Source organism: Pipistrellus kuhlii, unplaced genomic scaffold, assembly GCF_014108245.1.
Source record: "Pipistrellus kuhlii isolate mPipKuh1 unplaced genomic scaffold, mPipKuh1.p scaffold_m20_p_8, whole genome shotgun sequence".
Classification (NCBI taxonomy): Eukaryota; Metazoa; Chordata; class Mammalia; order Chiroptera; family Vespertilionidae; genus Pipistrellus; species Pipistrellus kuhlii.
Window position 1 is genome coordinate 951690 of NW_023425584.1, and position 17577 is coordinate 969266.

General features: G+C 60.1%; 1 protein-coding gene across 1 annotated transcript in view; it reads left to right on the top strand.

Moving 5' to 3' along the window:
* The window catches only part of SDK1 (sidekick cell adhesion molecule 1), a 435892-nt gene that overhangs the window by 294140 nt on the left and 124175 nt on the right, over window positions 1-17577 (top strand). Inside the window, 1 exon segment of the mRNA XM_036424227.2 lies at window positions 15315-15448. Within this exon segment, the coding sequence (XP_036280120.2) occupies window positions 15315-15448 (134 nt within the window).

The window sequence follows — 17577 nt, forward strand, 5'->3', positions numbered from 1 at the left end:
TGCGCGCACGCACGCACACGCACACATACACACAGATGCACAGACGCACACATCACACAGGTGATTTTTATTGCCATTGTTTTTTAATTGGATCACATTTTACATGCCTTTCTATGTCTTGTTTTTCATACTCAACAATACCTACCAAAACACCGCTGAACTCGCCTGGTATAGCTCTAACTCATTCTTTTACATGCTTGTGTCATATCCCATGATGTGTCTGCCATAATTCATGAAGTCTTCTTCCGTAATTTCGTTTCCGCCGGAAGGCCCTTTGCGTGGCTGTGGGAAGGCCCTCGGCGTGGTTTTCTGGACGGCTGGCGTGTAGCTCTCCCTGTACTTTGTGTTAATCATTCCATGTGCCAGGTCTGCCTGGAGGCCCGTCCTGTACAGACGTCACCGGTCTGTTGTTTCTGTTCCGCTCACTTGGAGACACTTCTTTGGAATGATTTAGTTATGAAGGAGCTGTAAGTGCTGGTCTTCCCTCACCCCGTTTCCACCAATGTGACGTCCACATGTGTAACTATGCGCCATCAGAACTAGGACATCAGCATGTGGGCTCCTGTGGGCTTCCAGGGGGATCCTCCATTTCGCTCACTGCGGCTGTTAACCGAATCAGAGCTGTTCATGTTCCCCGATTCCTTTTTCTGCCCCAGAATCCAGTCCAAGGCCCCACCTGGCCTTCGGTTGTCACGTCTGCTGCGTCTCCACCAGTGGCGTTTCCGATCCTCCGTGGCCTCTCCGTGGCCTCCTGCTCCTGACGGGCACTGGCCAGTGGTTCTGTAAAGTGCCCGCAGTTTGTCCTGTGGAAGGTTTTCTCAGGATGAGGCTGAGGTTACAGGTTTGGGGGAAGAACCCGGAAAAGGTCAACTTCTCATCTCATACGGGAGGGCCACCCCGAGCCCCCCACCCCCACCCCCACCCCCCGGCATCAGTGTCCCTGGTGACAGTGACAGAAGCCTCCCTCCCTGGGTCTGGGGGTGAGGAAGGGGGGTCAGCCACTGGTCAGACAGCTCTGCCCCCCTCTTCCCTCCTGTCCTCCACTCAGTCTGAGCCCCGCCCACACGCAGGGCGGGTGAGCGCCACCTGCTGGAGCGGCGGGCCCGTGCGTTACAAGCCCCGGGCCTCTGTGAAGGTTGAGTGGGGACCCGGAGGTTAGACAGACACTCTGTCTGTCTCCTCACAGTTCTGCTCGCCGTCTGTCGCTCACAGGCAGACCGTGCCTGCCACAGCGGCTCCTGTGGGCTTCCAGGGGGATCCTCCATTTCGCTCACTGCTTCTGCGTTTATTAACGCGAATTCTTCTGTAAAAGAGCGAGTCTTCCCTCCCTCCCTTCTCTGCTATTCGGTGACTGTTTGTAATGGTGTGGATCTCACCCCGCTAGGTAACCATGAGGATGAGTCCTTCGTTTTCATTCTGTTTCTTAAAAACAATTTTGGGGGTTTATTACTTTTTTATTCCTCAAACTTGAAAAATGTTCCCCTTTTCAGGACGTGTAATTGGAATGTTCCTGAGCATTTTGTGAAATGTTACAACTAAATCTGGACAGAAGTGCTGCTTCATGGCCCAAGAATTCTCTGCTCCCGCCCCCTCCTTACTCCTGCGAGACCCCTCCCAGCCTCTCCCTGCCCCACACCTTAGCCCAGGGGTCGGCAAACTCATCAGTCCGCAGAGCCAAATATCAGCAGCACAACGACTGACGTTCCTTCGGAGAGCCAAATTCTTTAAACTTAAACTTCTCCTAACGCCACTTCTTCAACACAGGCTCGCCCAGGCCGTGGTGTTTTGTGGAAGAGCCACCCTCAGGGGCCAAAGAGCTGCATGTGGCTCGGGAGCCTCAGTTTGCCGACCGCTGCACTAGACCATCTGTTCTGAGCTTACAGATGGGGCCCAGCCTTTCCCACCCGCCGCCCGAGCGCGCGTTCTTCCAAAGGGCAGCGCGGGAGCCGTCTGCGCTTGGGTCCGTCCTGAAATGCATGACGGCCCTGCAGTGTGGGTGCCTGCGCCGTGTGTGAGACGAACAAACATCTTTCCCAGAACCACTGAACCCTGAACCCCTTCCCTTCCGGGGGATGCAGTGCCCCGGGCGTGCTCGGTGAGAGACGGCGGGCCGGGCCCAGCACCCCGGCCCCCGGCCCGCGAGGCGAGCAGCCTCAGGGAGCGCGTCCTGCTGCCGCTCCGGGAACTGTGTCCGCAGCTTCCGGCTGAAGGTCTAATCTCAGTGGGAACGTAGCAACTCTGTTTTCAGATTTTATTTTTTTTACGAAGTCTCTCCTTCTGTGCACGCTGAGCCAGCGTGGCATCTGCTGTGCCGTCCCTGCTCCTTCGTTCCGGCTGCGTGGACGTGCTCTTCTCTGCGGAGCAGGGCTCCTGTCTTTCTGCAGGGCAGCACTGCCCACTGAGCTCACCACAGGTGACTCAGAGAGCCAGCTGCACGCCGAGGTCCCCGCGGTGCCTCTCCCACACACACGCCTCACCCCGCATCGCAGGAGCAAGTCCCCTCACCCTCTGAGGTTCTTCATTAAAGCCCCAACAGCGTGGACCAGCAGGCCTGCCCCATCACAGCTCTTGGTTCTGGCTAACTCCCTTTAGAATTGTTTAAATACATTTTTATTGATGTCAGAGAGGAAGGGAGAGGGAAAGAGAGACAGAAACATCAATGAGGAGAGAGAAATATTGATCGTCTGCCTCCTGCACGTCCCACACTGGGGATCGAGCCCACAACCAGGGCCCCGACCAGGAATCGAACCGTGACCTCCTGGTTCACGGGTCAACGCTCCACCACTGAGCCGCGCCGGCCAGGCTGAGCCAGCTCCCTTTAGCTTTCTTATCGACCCCTTTGTTCCTCCTAGCCCGACGAAATATTCCAAACTCGGATATTTGCACAGTGAAATGCAGTTTTTAGCAAATGCCCTTTATTTACTGCTAGAGGCCCGGGCACAGATTTATGCACGGGGAGGGGGACAGGGGTCCTCGGCTTGCCTTGGCGACAACCCTCAAGGGGCCCTGGATTGTGAGAGGCTCAGGCCAGGCCGGGGGACCCCACCGGTGCACGGTTGGGACCAAGGAGGGACGGTGGGAGCGCTCCAGGGGGTGTCCGCCCCATCTCACCCAGTCCTGATCTGCCAGACCCCAGCAGCAAGCTGGCCTACAGGTCAGAGCGTCTGCCCCCTGGTGGTCAGTACATGTCATAGCCACCAGTTGAACCATTCTTAGGGTTTTATATGCAGATAGATGGTCCTTGACATGTGATGGAGTGACTTGTGATTTTTTTTTTTACTTCCTGATGGTATGAACGTGAGTCACCCCGGGTAGGAACACTATTCAGATTTTGAGTTGTGACCTTTTCCTGGGCTTTGATATGCGATGCAGGACGGTGTCAGTGACCCCCGGCCCCAGGCAGGCCCTGCGGATCAGCAGCCCACACTCCACAGCGCAGCGGAAAGGGCGTTTTCAACCTGTGATGTTTCCACTTGCTGTGGGTTCGCGCGGAGGCCACCCCATCGCAAGCTGAGCAACGTCGGGGAGGCGCCCCGGGAGCCAGACGTGAAGACACAATAAGACACGCTGCTTTCAGCTCTGAGGTTATTGTATAATTAGCCACTTCATATTACGGGCCTTTGTTTAATAGCCGAGAGCAATCTTTTATCGCCGTAACCTTTCTTCCCTTTGTGGCGGCTTTAATGAAAACTTTTCTAATATGTCTCTACTTTTCTCTCGGAGCAGAGCGCATATAATTTATTCTCTTTCAATATCACTCCAGGGTTATAATTAAAAGCATGGATTCCTCTTCTGTGACCCTCAGAGTCTGCTGAATGGTTGAATCTTTTTTAATTTTTTTGAAGCGCACTGAGTGACCCTCCGCCGTACATTTTGAGTTCTAATAGCACCTTGCACATAATTTATTTATTATTTCCATTGTAGCGTGTCCGTCTCAGTCAGCACCCCATCTCTTTCATCCCCACCTCCGCCCCAGGTCTGGTCACCCAGCCCGACCAAAGCGGAGAGGGGGCTGGGAGCCGTCCCTGCAGGCCTCCCTCTCCCCCCCCACCCCCCATCCCTGCCTCTGCTGTTCCCATCGCTGTAGTTTGTCGCTCTAACAATGTGGGGGGCGTGGAGCCGTGCAGCATGCGGCCCCTCACATCGGCCGTCCTGACCCGGCGTCAGGCCTGGTGCACCGAGCTGCCTTCTTGCTGCTTACGTCACATCTGCCGGTGCTGGTGGCAACGCTTAGCTCTCTGGCTGGTAAGAGTCGTTCGCCCTCATAGGCCCTCGTCTTTGCTGGTTCCCTTCCCGCGGGATGCAGGACGTGTCCTGCCAGGCCCTCCGCAGCCAGGTCCCCCGCGCACGGCTCCGCTGTGCAGCTGCAGAGAGAGCACCGTCTGGCCTCGGGGCTGGAGCCAGCCCAGCGAGCCATTGCCATGGACGCTGAGCGCAAACCCCCCCTCAAATATGGCAGCTGAGAAGCCTCCCTGACCCTCTCGCTGGCTGACTGCCCTGCCTCCTCCGGCTTCAAGGACCTTTGTGATCACCCGGCGGGCATGGCAGGGGTTGAGCATCAGCCTGTGAACCAGGAGGTCGTGGCTTGGTTCCCGGTCAGGGCACAGGCCCAGGTTGTGTGGGTGGATCTCATCATTGATGTTTCTATCTCCCCCTCTCCCTTCCTCTCCGAAGTCAATAAAAAAATAAAATAATAGAGTAAAAGAACCGTATGATCCTGAGGACCCGCCCAGGAATGCGAGATCTGCCCCATCTGGAGACGCTCAGCTGCGTCTCACCGCCGGGTCCCTCGGCCACGTGACAGCGTGTTCACGGTTCCGGGGGAGGCCGTGGCCGGCTTTGGGGGCCACTGTCCTGCCGGCCTGAGGGGGTTCACACGCTGGCCCGGGGCTAAGAGCTGGGCCGCGAGGACCCCAGGCGTTCACCTGTGTGGCCTCCCTCCCAGAAGGTGCGGCTTCTCCGCCTCAGCCTCCTCTTTCCCTGCGCGTGGCTCTGGGTGGGTGTGGCTCTGGGGGTGGGCGTGGCTCTGGCAGCATGTGGGCGTGGCTCTGGCACAGGGTGGGCGTGGCTCTGGCATGGAGGGTGTGGCTCTGGCAGTGGGTGGGCGTGGCTCTGGCAGAGGGTGGGCGTGGCTCTGGCATGGAGGGTGTGGCTCTGGTGGGGTGGGCGTGGCTCTGGCAGAGGGTAGGCGTGGCTTTGGCAGGGTTGGTGTGGCTCTGGCGGTGGGTGAGCATGGCTCTGGGGTGGGCGTGGCTCTGGCAGGGAGGGTGTGGCTCTGGCAGTGGGTGGGCGTGGCTCTGGCGGGGTGGGCGTGGCTCTGGCATGGAGGGTGTGGCTCTGGTGGCGGGTGGGCGTGGCTCTGGCAGCGGGTGGGTGTGGCCTTTATTCTGTTCCGCGCAGACTGCCTGGCTCTGGCTCGGCTCCTGGTGGTCCTTGGGGCTGGGGTTGGTGCCCCGCCGTGGCAGCCCTAAGAGGCCGGATCAGGCGGCGAGGACCCGAGGACCGGAGCGGGCTCTGAGCGCCAGGGCAGGTGCCACCGCTGTTTGTCCGGGGCTGAGCCGCAGGCCCTGGCCGCGGCGGGAAGGGGCTGGGCGGAGTCGCGGGTACCCCTTTCTCCGTCCTGCCCCGTTTTTCTCCTTTTTCTTCCAGGGTGTCCAGGCTCCGTGAGCGATGGTCGCTGGCCCGTACCCTGTCGGGTTAATAATGGCTCCAATATCCCCTCCGTTCCCCAGCGGCCTCTGTTACTGATGGCGTGCGGGGCAGGCCACCGCCCCGCGAGCCCAGGGCGGACACATCCAGCCTCACACGAGCTATTACCCGCTTTTCCCGGAAGGCCCGAGTCAGAGTTCGGAGAAAAGCATGATTTTCTCCCTCCGGAGGGAAAGCTGTTGTGCTAATCTCCACGCCGGCCCCCGCCAGTCCTGCCTCCCAGGCGCGCGGGCGCGGCTGGCGGAGGCCATTCCTCACGCGGCCAGCGCGGCGCTGGGCCCCCGGACAGGGAGGGAGCCCGGCCCGCCGGCTCCGGCTGCTGTGGCAGGTGCCTCCTGGTGCGGTCACAGGGGCGAGGTCGTCAGACCCGCACGGCCACCGCGCTGCCCCCTCGCCGCGCCTCCAGCTCCCCAGAGCCGCAGGCAGCCGCTGCGTCAGCCACAGGGAGCGAACCAGACGAGGGTCCCGGGAGAGGGGAGGACGGGGGAGAGACGTGGATACGGAGAGGGACAGAGAGAGACAGAGAACAGACGGAGGTAGAGGCCGAGGCCCAGACACCCACTGTGGCTCAGGTTTGCCCCAGCACCGGCCTGGCATCCCGCCTGCTGGGCTGGGCAGAGGGGAGGTGCACAGTTAGGGGCGGGGCCTGCGGAGAAAGGACTGTGGGGGGGGGGCGTGGAGGGAAGTGAATTAGGTTCCTGATTCTTCAGCTTCCTTTGAAAAGTTACTCTCCTCTCCCAGCCTCAGTTTCCTGCCTGTAAAATGGGCACGACAGCAGTAGCTCACCACCATGCCACCCAGTTTCTAGAAATTGTTTCATGCGATTCCGGTGCCAACGCTGAGAGAGGGGAGCCGTTATCCTCCCCAAACAGAGGAGGGCTAAGCGGGTGCTCTGAGTGCACAGCAGGGGCCTCAGGGCTGCCCCCCACGCAGGGATCGCCATCCTGTCCTGTCCTGCCCACCCCTCGCCAGGAGGACCAGAGGCGGCACAGCGCACGGAGCCCAGGGCTCGCCACGTCAGTCCTGTCCCACGGCGAGGACGGTGGAGAGGGTGTGAGCAGGGCCCATCCGGGTATGAGCAGGGCGGAGCCGGGTGTGAGCAGGGCGGAGCTGGGTGTGAGCAGGACGGAACTGGGTGTGAGCAGAGCGGAGCGGGTGTGAGCAGGGCCCATCCGGGTGTGAGCAGGGCGGAGCCGGGTGTGAGCAGGACGGAGCGGGTGTGAGTAGGGCAGAGCGGGTGTGAGCAGGGCCCATCCGGGTGTGAGCAGGGCGGAGCCGGGTGTGAGCAGGGCCCATCTGGGTATGAACAGAGCGGAGCGGGTGTGAGCAGGGCGGAGCGGGTATGAGCAGGGCCCAGCTGGGTGTGAGAGGGCCCATCCAGGTGTGAGCAGGGCGGAGCCGGGTGTGAGCAGGGAGGAGCGGGTGTGAGCAGGGCGGAGCGGGTGTGAGCAGGGCCCAGCTGGGTGTGAGCAGGGCGGAGCTGGGTGTGAGCAGGGAGGAGCGGGTGTGAGCAGGGCGGAGCGGGTGTGAGCAGGGCCCAGCTGGGTGTGAGCAGGGCGGAGCGGGTGTGAGTAGGGCAGAGCGGGTGTGAGCAGGGCCCAGCTGGGTATGAGCAGGGCGGAGCGGGTGTGAGCAGGGAGGAGCGGGTGTGAGCAGGGCTCAGCTGGGTGTGAGCAGGGCGGAGCGGGTGTGAGCAGGGCGGAGCGGGTGTGAGCAGGGCGGAGCGGGTGTGAGTAGGGCAGAGCGGGTGTGAGCAGGGCCCAGCTGGGTGTGAGCAGGTCAGAGTGGGTGTGAGCAGGGCGGAGCCGGGTGTGAGCAGGGCAACAATGGGCGTCTGATGAGGTGGAGCCTGCACTTCCCCTTCCCATGGACTGTGGTCCCAGCAGGAGGGCAGTTCACAGGCCGCATTTCTCTCGAGGTGAACTGTCACCCTGGGTGTTGGGGCGTTTGGCCTCGGGGGGGCGCTCTCCTGGAGTTCGGGAGCCCGCTTTTCCAGGCCCATTTGAAGGCCCGGTGTTGGCGCAGAGCAGCTGTGGTGCTGAGTCTGGTCGGCTCGGCGGGCACCGCTGGCCTCGGTGGTCAGAGAGCCGGGGGGCAGGCCCTCTGTGGGCACCGGTTCCTGCAGAGAGGACCTGGCTGAGCTGAGCCGAGAGGGAAGGGCTGTCCGACTGCAGTCCAGCGCCTGCCGCCCGTGCTCCCAGAGGCGCTCCCTGTGCGGGGTCCTGTGCGGGGCATGGCCCTGCAGATGGCACCGCCTGGAGCCTGGCACTACAGGAGGGACTGGTCCAGGAGCCTCGCCAGCTGTGGCTTCCCTGGCTCCACCCGCTCCATGGAGAAGGCCGTGCCCGGGCCCCTCCCACCCACCCTACACCACCCCACCCCACCCCACCCTGGGGTGAGGGACCCAGTGGCCAGAGCTGCTCACCAGGCTCTCGGACCCGCCAGCTCAGCAGCTGCCCTGGTCTTGCTACTCCTTCAATTTGGGGAAACTAGCCCTGGCCAGTGTGGCTCAGTGGATAGAGCGCAGGCCTGCAGACCAAAGGGTCCTGGGTTCGATTCCACTCCAGGGCACGTACCTCTGCAGGCTCCTCCCCAGCCCGGGCCCTGGACGGAGCACATGCAGGAGGCAGCCCATCGTGTGTTTCTCTCACACCGATGTTTCCCTCTGCCTCTCCCCCTCCCTTCCACTCTCCCTAAAAATCGATGGGAAAACATCCTGGGGGGGGGTTAACAAAAATAAAAATCGGGGAAACTGTCCTTGGCCACGGCCACGCTCAGCGTGGGGCTGAGGGGTGCTCTGTTTTTATTTTATACAAATGCCTTATTCAGACTCGTCGCTGCTCTGGAGGACCTCAGAGGCAGAGGGACCTCCCTGTCCCGGGCAGTGCTGTCTGGTGTGAGTGGGTTTACACCCCGGAGTCCCGCTCTCCCAGGACATAAAGACCCAACGAAACACGTGTGTCCCACACGCTTTTTACAGTCTTGTTTCCTTTAAAAAAAAAAAAAAATGTTTTGGCAGGAGCAGAGCTGGGCTTGCTATTTGTCGCCCAAACGTGGGCTCCGTCTGGCGGGTTCTGTGCGGGCGGCCCGCTCCGCCGGCTCCGGAGCCGCCATTAAACGCCAAAGGCCCGGACGCGTGTGAACAGGCCAACCGCTTCAGACCGGGCAGACAGGGCGCCGGCTCAGCGCAGACATCTCTCCTCCCTCAAGGCCCCGGGGAGCTGGGTGCCATAGGGGGCTCATTTCTCTCCCTGCCCCCGCACAGCTCTCCGGGGAGGGCTGGGTCCGCCCAGGACGCGGGGCCGTGCGGGTTGCCTGTGGGGTGGGCGCCGGCCCCCTCTGCTCCGTCCCCGCCCCGCTCCTGAGCTGGTGGCCTGTTCTCGGCGGCGGCAAAATCGCTCACGGCTTCCGTCCGACCGCCCGGGCCCGGCGGTGTCTGATGCGGGGACACCGGCGCAGCGAACCTGGAAGGACTGGACGGTTAGCGAGAGGACAGTGATGCCTCCCGGTGAGGAGGAGCCGGGTTCGGGTTCGAGGACCCTGAGCTCACTGCGCTCCCCCTCCTCCCGGTGTGCCCCCACGCAGGTCCTTCCCCGCCCGCCGGGGGCTCCGTGGAGCATCGGCCTGTGGAGCAGGAGGTCACGGCTTGATTCCCGGTCAGGGCACACGCCCGGGTTGTCCCCAGGGTGGGACTGGCAGGAGGCAGCCGAGCCATGATTCTCTCCTCATGGATGTTTCTCTCACTCTCGCTCTCCCTTCCATTTTATTTTTTTCAATATATTTTATTGATTTTTTACAGAGAGGAAGGGAGAAGGGTAGAGAGCTAAAACATTGATGAGATCAATCAGCTGCCTCCTGCACCCCCCACTGGGAATGTGCCTGCAACCAAGGTACATGCCCTTGACCGGAATCAAACCTGGGACCCTCCAGTCCGCAGGCCGACGCTCTATCCACTGAGCCACACCGGTTTGGGCTCCCTTCCATTTTAAAAGGGTCCTTTTGGTGGCCGTGCCGTCACCCTGGCTCCCAGGGAGGACCGGGAGCCGGCCTGAGGGGGGAGGCAGGGCCGCTCCGGTTCCGCCCGGACCCCACTGGCACATGTCCGCACCCACAGGCGCCGTGATGCCTGTGCACAGGGCGGCTCTGAGCAGACATGAAGCCCGGCAGGGGCTCCTGCACCGGCTCTCGCCCCCCGAAGGCGGTGAGACCCAGCAGCTCTGCCTCGGCCCGGAGCGGGACGGACCAGGTGGAGGTACCGGCGCCCGCATCCCACCCGTCAGCTCAGCTCGGCATCCTCCCTGCTGGTTGGAGGTTTGAGGACTTGGCTTCAGATTCTCCCTCCCAGCTCTGACGCCGTCCACACCCGCGCCCACGGTCAGCCAGCTCCTCCTCCGGCGACGGGGACCGCCGTCCATGCCTCCGCGGCCGGAGTCAGCCCCGTGCCGCCCGGCTCCTCGGCGCAGCTGTCCCCGGGAGGGTGCCGGCAGGGTGCACGCCGCCTGGTCACCCGCCTGGAACCCCCTTAACCGAGAGGCCTGGACCCCGAGGCGGCGGGCAGCCCGGCCTCGGACCAGCCGTTCCAGCTCTGATTAAACAGAGCGTGTTGTAAGTGGGTGTCTTCCTCCGGGGCTCAGAAACGACTGTTCTGCACGTTTCTGCCCTGGTTTTTTAAATGTACTTGATTATCCACTGAAACGAATCCAAAGTTGCTTCAGTACTCGCAGGAGGAAAACCACAGACCCAATTACACGTCCTAATGAAGGAGCTGAGTTCTTATGTCACCGAACCTTCCACTGGATTCCCATCCTCCTCTGTTCATCCGTGTGTACATGACCGGCCACCGTCCTGGCTTGTGTTAAAAGTGTCAAAGATCAGAATACTTCCTGATAATCAAAGAAATGTGCCTCTTCCGAAAGCCAGGCGTGGGCAGCATGGGGTGGGGGGGTGCCCCCCAAGTGCCCGTTGTGGGCCCACTGCCACTCCTAAGGGAATGTCATTCCAGCAGTTCCTGTTGTTCTCGGGGAATTTATAATTCTCCAGATCCAGGCCCCAGGGGGCGTGGCCATGTGCACCTGGCCCTGGGTGTGTCCTTCCGCCTGAGCCAGGCCTGGGACTCAGGTGGCTGATGAACTTGGTTCTGTTTCCATGGCATCAGCTGAACATGTGCCCTGACTTCCCTTCCTGGTCTGGGTGCTCACCCGGCTGCTTCCACCCACCATGAACCCGGTGCGCGTGGAACTGGTGCCGGGGTCATACCTCTGAGAGCAGCTGCTGCGTGTGGCATGGAGCTCACCGTGGACCTCCCAGCCGGACGCCCCCACCCCCCTGCCACAGGCAGAGCCCCCTTCCCTGGTTCTCGTCCCTCAGTGCCCGCGGCCGAAGGCCCCAGCACCTCCTCTGCGGTCCGTCTTCTCTGAAGTGGGGACCCTCCCTCTGCTCACGGCCTCAGGAAAGCGGCGGGAGGACCGGGTGAGAAACCAGGAGCCTGGAGAGGCCCCTCGGAACCAGTCCTCCCGCCCTGGGCACGCCGGGCGCCTGGGGGGGACGCCGACAGCGCCCCGGGGAGCCGGCGCCTCCGGGCAGGGGACGGCCGGCAACCGCTTCCTGCCGCCTCCCGCCCGCGTTCCTGAGCTGAGCCACGTCTGTCCACGGTGGACTCGGTCTTGCATCTATTTTCCCTGTTTTCTTTATCACCAAACCGTTGAGTTAGAAGACAGTGATAAGATCTCCTTCTGAACCTTGGAATTAAGATGGGAGACTAAGAAAGGTTTACAGAAAACCATGCAGGCGTGTATTTTAATAAAGTCAAAGGCAGGGAACTCTCTCCGGCTTTCTGTTACAGCCTTCCAGGGAGCCGGCGTGATTGGAGTCAGTGTGTGGAGTCGGCGCTTTGATGCCGGGCGCACCCCGGGCTCGCTGTGGGGGCTTTAATGCTCACGTTTCCGGGGAGCTGAGCGGCTGCCCTCATTGTGGGGCGCCCGGCGCTCCCCGTGAGAATGGGCACTGAGGCCGGAGGGACGCTTGTTTATTGCGGAGAGTAGTTTACAGCACACAAGTCAAAACAAAACGTCTCCGCTCCCCACTGAGCGCTCCCCAGTTCACACGCGTGTTACACACACATGTCAAAGCACGTGTGTAATACTGTTCCTATGCACAGAGCATGCCGGCTCACCACTGTTCACATGATATGTCACATACACACATGTTAAAGCATGTGTGTAATGCTGTTCCTATGCACAGAGGATGCCGGCTCACCACTGTTCACACGCATGTTACACACACTTGTTGAAGCATGTGTGTAATACTATCCCTATGCACAGAGGATGCTGGTTCACACAGCATGTTACACACACATGCCGAGACATGTGTGTAACACTGTTCCTATGCACAGAGCACACACGTGCTTTGACATGTGTGTGTAACACGTCTTTATTGCTTCCCCCCGGGGGCTGGCACTGCCGGTGCTGCTTGGAGTCCTGTCAGGAAGCTCTCACTTCTGGTAACAGAAACCCGGCCATAAGCAAGTTCACCCGGAATGAAGGACGCTGGCATGTGGCACAGGAAGTCAGGGGCGGGAAGAGGAGCGGGGTGGCCCATGGCACTGTCAGGGGTCAAGGTCAAGGACCCAGGCGCTGCCTGTTCTCACTGTGCTGTCCCTGACATCAGCTTCCTTGTCCGTGGGCGGGAGAGGGAGAGGGAGCCGGGTCCCCGGGGAGCGGAGGGCCTGCCTTTCCGTCAGGGGTGCCGCCCAGAAGAGGAGGGCCCCGGGCACCCGCCAAGGGCACAGGCTGCAGGGCTTCTGTGAGTCCCTGGCCGGAGGGAGGGACCACCATGATGAGCCGGGACGGGCCGGTCCCCGCACTGCACTGCGGTGGGAAACGGGGAGACTTGGAGCAGGCGGTGGGCGTAGCGCCAGCCTCGGGAGCCCCTGTTCTCACTGAGCTCTGAGCGGACGGAGGGCGCGGCCGGGGTCCACACCGGCTTCCTCACCGCGGGCTCTCTGCTGGCTCTCGTTCCGTCTGACTCAAATCCTGTCCCTCCTCCCGCCTCCGTTGGCACTGCCTCCCCTCGGGGCTCCCGTGGAGGGGCTCCCAGCAGCCCCTGGGACAGCCCCTCTCCCGGCTGGCGCCCAGCAGAGCGAGAAGGCCTGTCCCCCACGCCTGGCCTTCCCTGGGGCCCCCGCCCGCTCCCCCGGTGTCTGAGCAGGGGCAGGGGCAGGTGGGACTGGTGCTGGGAGCGGGCGGTGCCCTCCCCGCTGGCACCGGGGAGGGTGGCCGGCCAGCGCAGGTCTGCGGGGAGAGGGCTCGGGGCGCTGCCTTTCCCGTGTCCCCGCGGGGACGGCGCGGCCACAGCGGCCAGAATCTGAAGTGAAGCCGCACGTGGTCAGACATCTTCGTTGTCATTGAAAATCGGGTTTTTAACAGGAGAGAGGGGGTCAGGGAGACGGTACATCTCCTGGGGGATGGATCCTTACTAATCTAACTAGAGGCCCGAGGCACTAACATCGTACAGTAGGCTTCCTTCCCCTGCGTCCAGCCCCGGCTTCCGGCTGGCACTGGGAGCCGGGAGCGGGCTGGCCCCCCCGCCCAGCTTCCTCGGGAGGGACTCCGGAAGACATCGGTCTAATTAGCATGTTGCCCTTTTATTGTTACAGATGTTCTCCGAAGTGCCGGCATTTTTGTTGTATGTTTATGGCAGGAGATAAGTTTTCCTCATGAGTTCTTACTTAAACTGGTACAGAAATGAAAAACTAAAAGAAAAGAGCTTAAAGATGTAAACGATGATAAGTGAAAATTTTAGTATTATTATTCTTAATGCACTTTTTTATTTTTCAGTTCCCTTGAAGCAATGCCATGTAATATTCAGAGTGATGAGCATTTTTGGAGAATCATTCTGAGAAGTAATAGGCATACTTGAAATCACGCTGGCACAAATCAGATGTTAAAGCAAAAAGTTACCGTTTTTAAATAGTGCTATTAAATGGGTAACTTCATGTGTAATAAATATTCGCTTTTAACGTTAGGTGCCAGGGTAACCTATACTAATGTGAAATGGAATAATTTTTATGGTTCTCTAAAGGAATCTATAAAGGAGTCATAAATATTACCGTAAAACTTTAAAAAGTGTTTTTATGGGACTAAAAATTGAAAACTTCCTAATAGGGAAATTTTCTTAAATGAGAAATGAGGTAAGTTGATCATAGAGACCTCAAACGGTAATATATCCAGCAGAAAGCCTGAACAAGCAATAACTCCGTAAGATAATTTTATATGATGAACAAAAACCAAGGACTTGTTTTTAACAAGCTTTCCAAAAGGAAAAGAGGGTTTCACTAAAATTCCTCCTGAGAGGTGTGTATGTATTTATAATATATTTTTCTTGGTTTCAGAGAGGAAGGGAGAGAGAGAAAAACATCAGTGATGAGAGAGAATCATTGATGGGCTGCCTCCTGCCCGCCCCCTACCTGGGATGGAGCCACACCCGGGCCTGGGCCCTGACCGGGAATCGCCTGTGACCTCCTCGTTCATAGGTTGATGCTCAGCCACTGAGCCATGCCGGCCGCGCTTTCTCTTGGTGCAAATGGTGACCTGGTGAGCGTCTGTGTGTGGTGCGGGGGGCAGAGCACTGTGCACAAGTGAGAGGACCTAGTCCTCCCTCCGGTATTGCTCCCTTGCTGTGCTGCCTTGGACAAACAACTTAACCTCTCTGAGCCTCGGTGTTCTCATTTCTGATGAGAGGGTGGGCGGGTCACGTGTCTCCCCGATCCTTTTCACGGTTGGATGTAGAAGGTTCTGGGATGATGCAGGAAGCTTGCCTCTAGGAGGTGGGTGCAGGGGAAGGCATGGTCCTGGAGTTGTGGTTCTGGGAGAGCCGTGCCCACTGCAGCTTTCCCTCCCCATCCATCTGGCATGGTGCCCAGAAGCCCGGGAGGCCGGCTGCAGGTGGACAATCACCGTCTGCTCGTGTGCGGGGTCCGGGCCTGGGGGTCAGACCCCACGTGAAGGCTTAGGTCAAACAGCCCCCAAGGGAGAAAGGCCAGCTTTTCTGGCATTCTTCTGGCTTGGTGTGTGTGTTTGTTTTTTAATGTATTTTTTATTGATTTCAGAGAGGAGGGAGAGGGGGGAGAAAGAGAAACATCAATGATGAGAGAGAATCACTGAGTGGCTGCCTCCTGCACACCCACTACTGGTGATCAAGCCCACCACCTGGGCACATGCCCTGACTGGGAGTGGAGCCGTGACCTCCTGGTTCAGAGGTCGATGCTCAACCAGGGGCAGCGCAGGCCGGGCCGGCTGTTCTGCTATAAGCTCCCAGGAGCCTCTGCGTCCTCACACAGCCTGGACACGTACGTCCCAGACAGTGTCTTCCTCCCAGCTGGGCCGGGACAGAGGTGGGCTGAGTGCCGGGGGCTCGGACCCCGCAGGAGCGCCCAGCTGGGCCCAGAGGCCTCGCCCGTGTCCCTAACGTCGAGCTGCGGGTGGGTGTCTGCCTTCCCGGGCCTATGACCTTCAAGCACCTCGGGACGTCCCGTACAGGGCCTCCTGGGGCGCGGTGTCTTGCAGGTAGGCGTTGCTCAGGGCCTGACGCTGTCCCTTCTCTGGCAGAGCCATCACGCTGGAGAATCAGCTGGTGATCCTGGCGGCGACCGCCAGCGACGCGGGGGCGTACTACGTGCAGGCCGTCAACGAGAGGAGCGGCGAGAACAGGACCAGCCCGCCCGTCCACCTGAGCGTGGCCCGTGAGTGCAGCCCGGGGCCTTCCGGAACGGGTTCAGTGAGCAGCTGCTGTCGGGGGGCTCTGCCGGGGTCTCCTGCCAGGGCCGGGGGCGGGGGCGACTGACACTGACCGAGGCCCGTGGTTGCTGTCCCTGGCGTGAGAGGCAGGAACTGAGCACGGACCTCGTCATTCCAAACGCAAGGCCTTGTGTGTCTGGAGGAGGAGGACATACCTGGCTTTCGTTCGCTGTCCTGGGGACTGTCTCAGTGCACAACTCCTCTGGCTCAGAGGGGCTGAGTGGGTGAATCGTATCGGAGACCAGATTGGGCGCAGGTTATGTTCCTCTCGTTAGTAGTAAAACCCGTGAGAAAATATTTACACGAATATAATCATGATCAAATTAGCAGTATTTCTTAAGCACCATTAGCTGATCGTTTGTTGTACCTGATTTAACTGAATCGGGTGGAGAATGCTCGCAAATCGCAGTTGCGTGTTCCGCTTCCGTGAGCACGTGTTCGTGTGAGGAAGCGGAGTTCAAAAGCGTGGCCTCCAAAAGGCTCCAGGAGCCCTGCTACAGAGGGCGGGGGAGGACGGTGACCCCCAGCGAGCACCGGAACGAGGAGGCAGGCGCGGGGGCACCGCCCTGCAGCACAGGCTGCCCGGGGGCATCGGGGATGACGCTGTGGAGGAGGAGCAGTCAGGAAGGGGCCGTGGCAAACCGCACACTGTGGCGTCACGTCGTCCGGAGGGATGGAACGGGCCGGTCTGCCCTTCGGGCCGGCTCTCTCAGGAGCACCGCGGAGGGCTGGCTTCTGGAAGGGGCTTCCGCACGTGGGACAGGATCGGTGTGTGCTGCCTGTGGTCCTGGAGGGTCACGAGGCTTGCAGGAGAGTTGGCTGAGGGGCATTGGTGGCAGGCCCTGGGGCAGCGCCCGGGAACTGCCTGAGCGCCTCCCGTGCCCGCGTTCCTGGCAGGGCTCCCGGTGGCCGGCCGCCGCCGCCAGGCGGACAGATCCCTCGGAAGGACTGAGTCCGAGCTCCAGGCGTGGACGGAGCTCTGCCCCGGAAGGACCCTCCATAAGAGCGACGGGCGTGATTTATCAAGGCTTTTCCAATATCGATCGGAAAGGGTGGAAATTGCATTATCACATATAGTAGATTGTAATTACTTTAATGATTTTCAGGTTTGACCATTATCCCGTCCAGCAGGTTGGATCCAGCACTAAGGGGGAATGTGCAGAGCAGGGCAGCCATAGATCAGACAGGTGGAGCTGTGAGTCAGAACCAGGGCGTTGGCTCAGTGTGTGGGACGCACAGACACTCTGTGACACCGCCGAGTCCGGAGGCAGCCGGCGCCCAGGCCTCCCTACCGAGGCGGCGGCTCTGCCGAGGCCGGCGGGCAGGTTGCCATGCTAACACGGCGCCCTGCGGGAGATAATTGGAACATGCAAATTCTTCCAATAATTTCAGTTTCTGCTCCAACCAAGGAGTATATTGAAAGCAGCTCATAAATATTATAATTAACTCCTTGCATTTCATCCCCGGGTATATTTTTATCTTTTCACTGGCACCAGGTGGAACGTGTAGAAAGAGACAGGTGAGGAGGTTGCGAACTTATCTCACATCTCAGGAGAAAACCCTGCCTTCCGGCCCCTTCCGTGGCCTCTGCTTTTTTACCGGCGGGAACCTGTGAGGAGTGAGGGGCTGAGGAAACAGCCTCGTTTTCAGTTTTAGGAGACCCACCTGTGGGCATCCTGGATTCAGCAGCTGTGCATTTCTCGCTGAAAGTTCTGTTTTGAAAACCTCGGAAGTCCAGAAGTCCTCATAAGTTCGCAGAAAACCCCAAACATGACTTGCTCCCTTCCCGCGAGCCAGGGCTCTGCCAGCGCGGCTGCAGGCGGCCCTGGTCGCCAGAGTCCGGGCCCGGAGACAGAGGGCCCGTCTCCGCCGCCGCTCCCGCTGGTTCCCTTTAGTGCTGAATCCAGCACTAGGTGCAGGTGTGCAGACTCAGACCCCCTGGCTTCCGGGTGGGCGACAGGAAGAGCCACCAAACAAGATGGATGACTATTTAAAACCTGCCGGCCAGCGTTTCTGAGGAACCACAGATCTCACAGGCAGTTCTCAGTTAACGAAGATAAATCGCCCTCGGGTG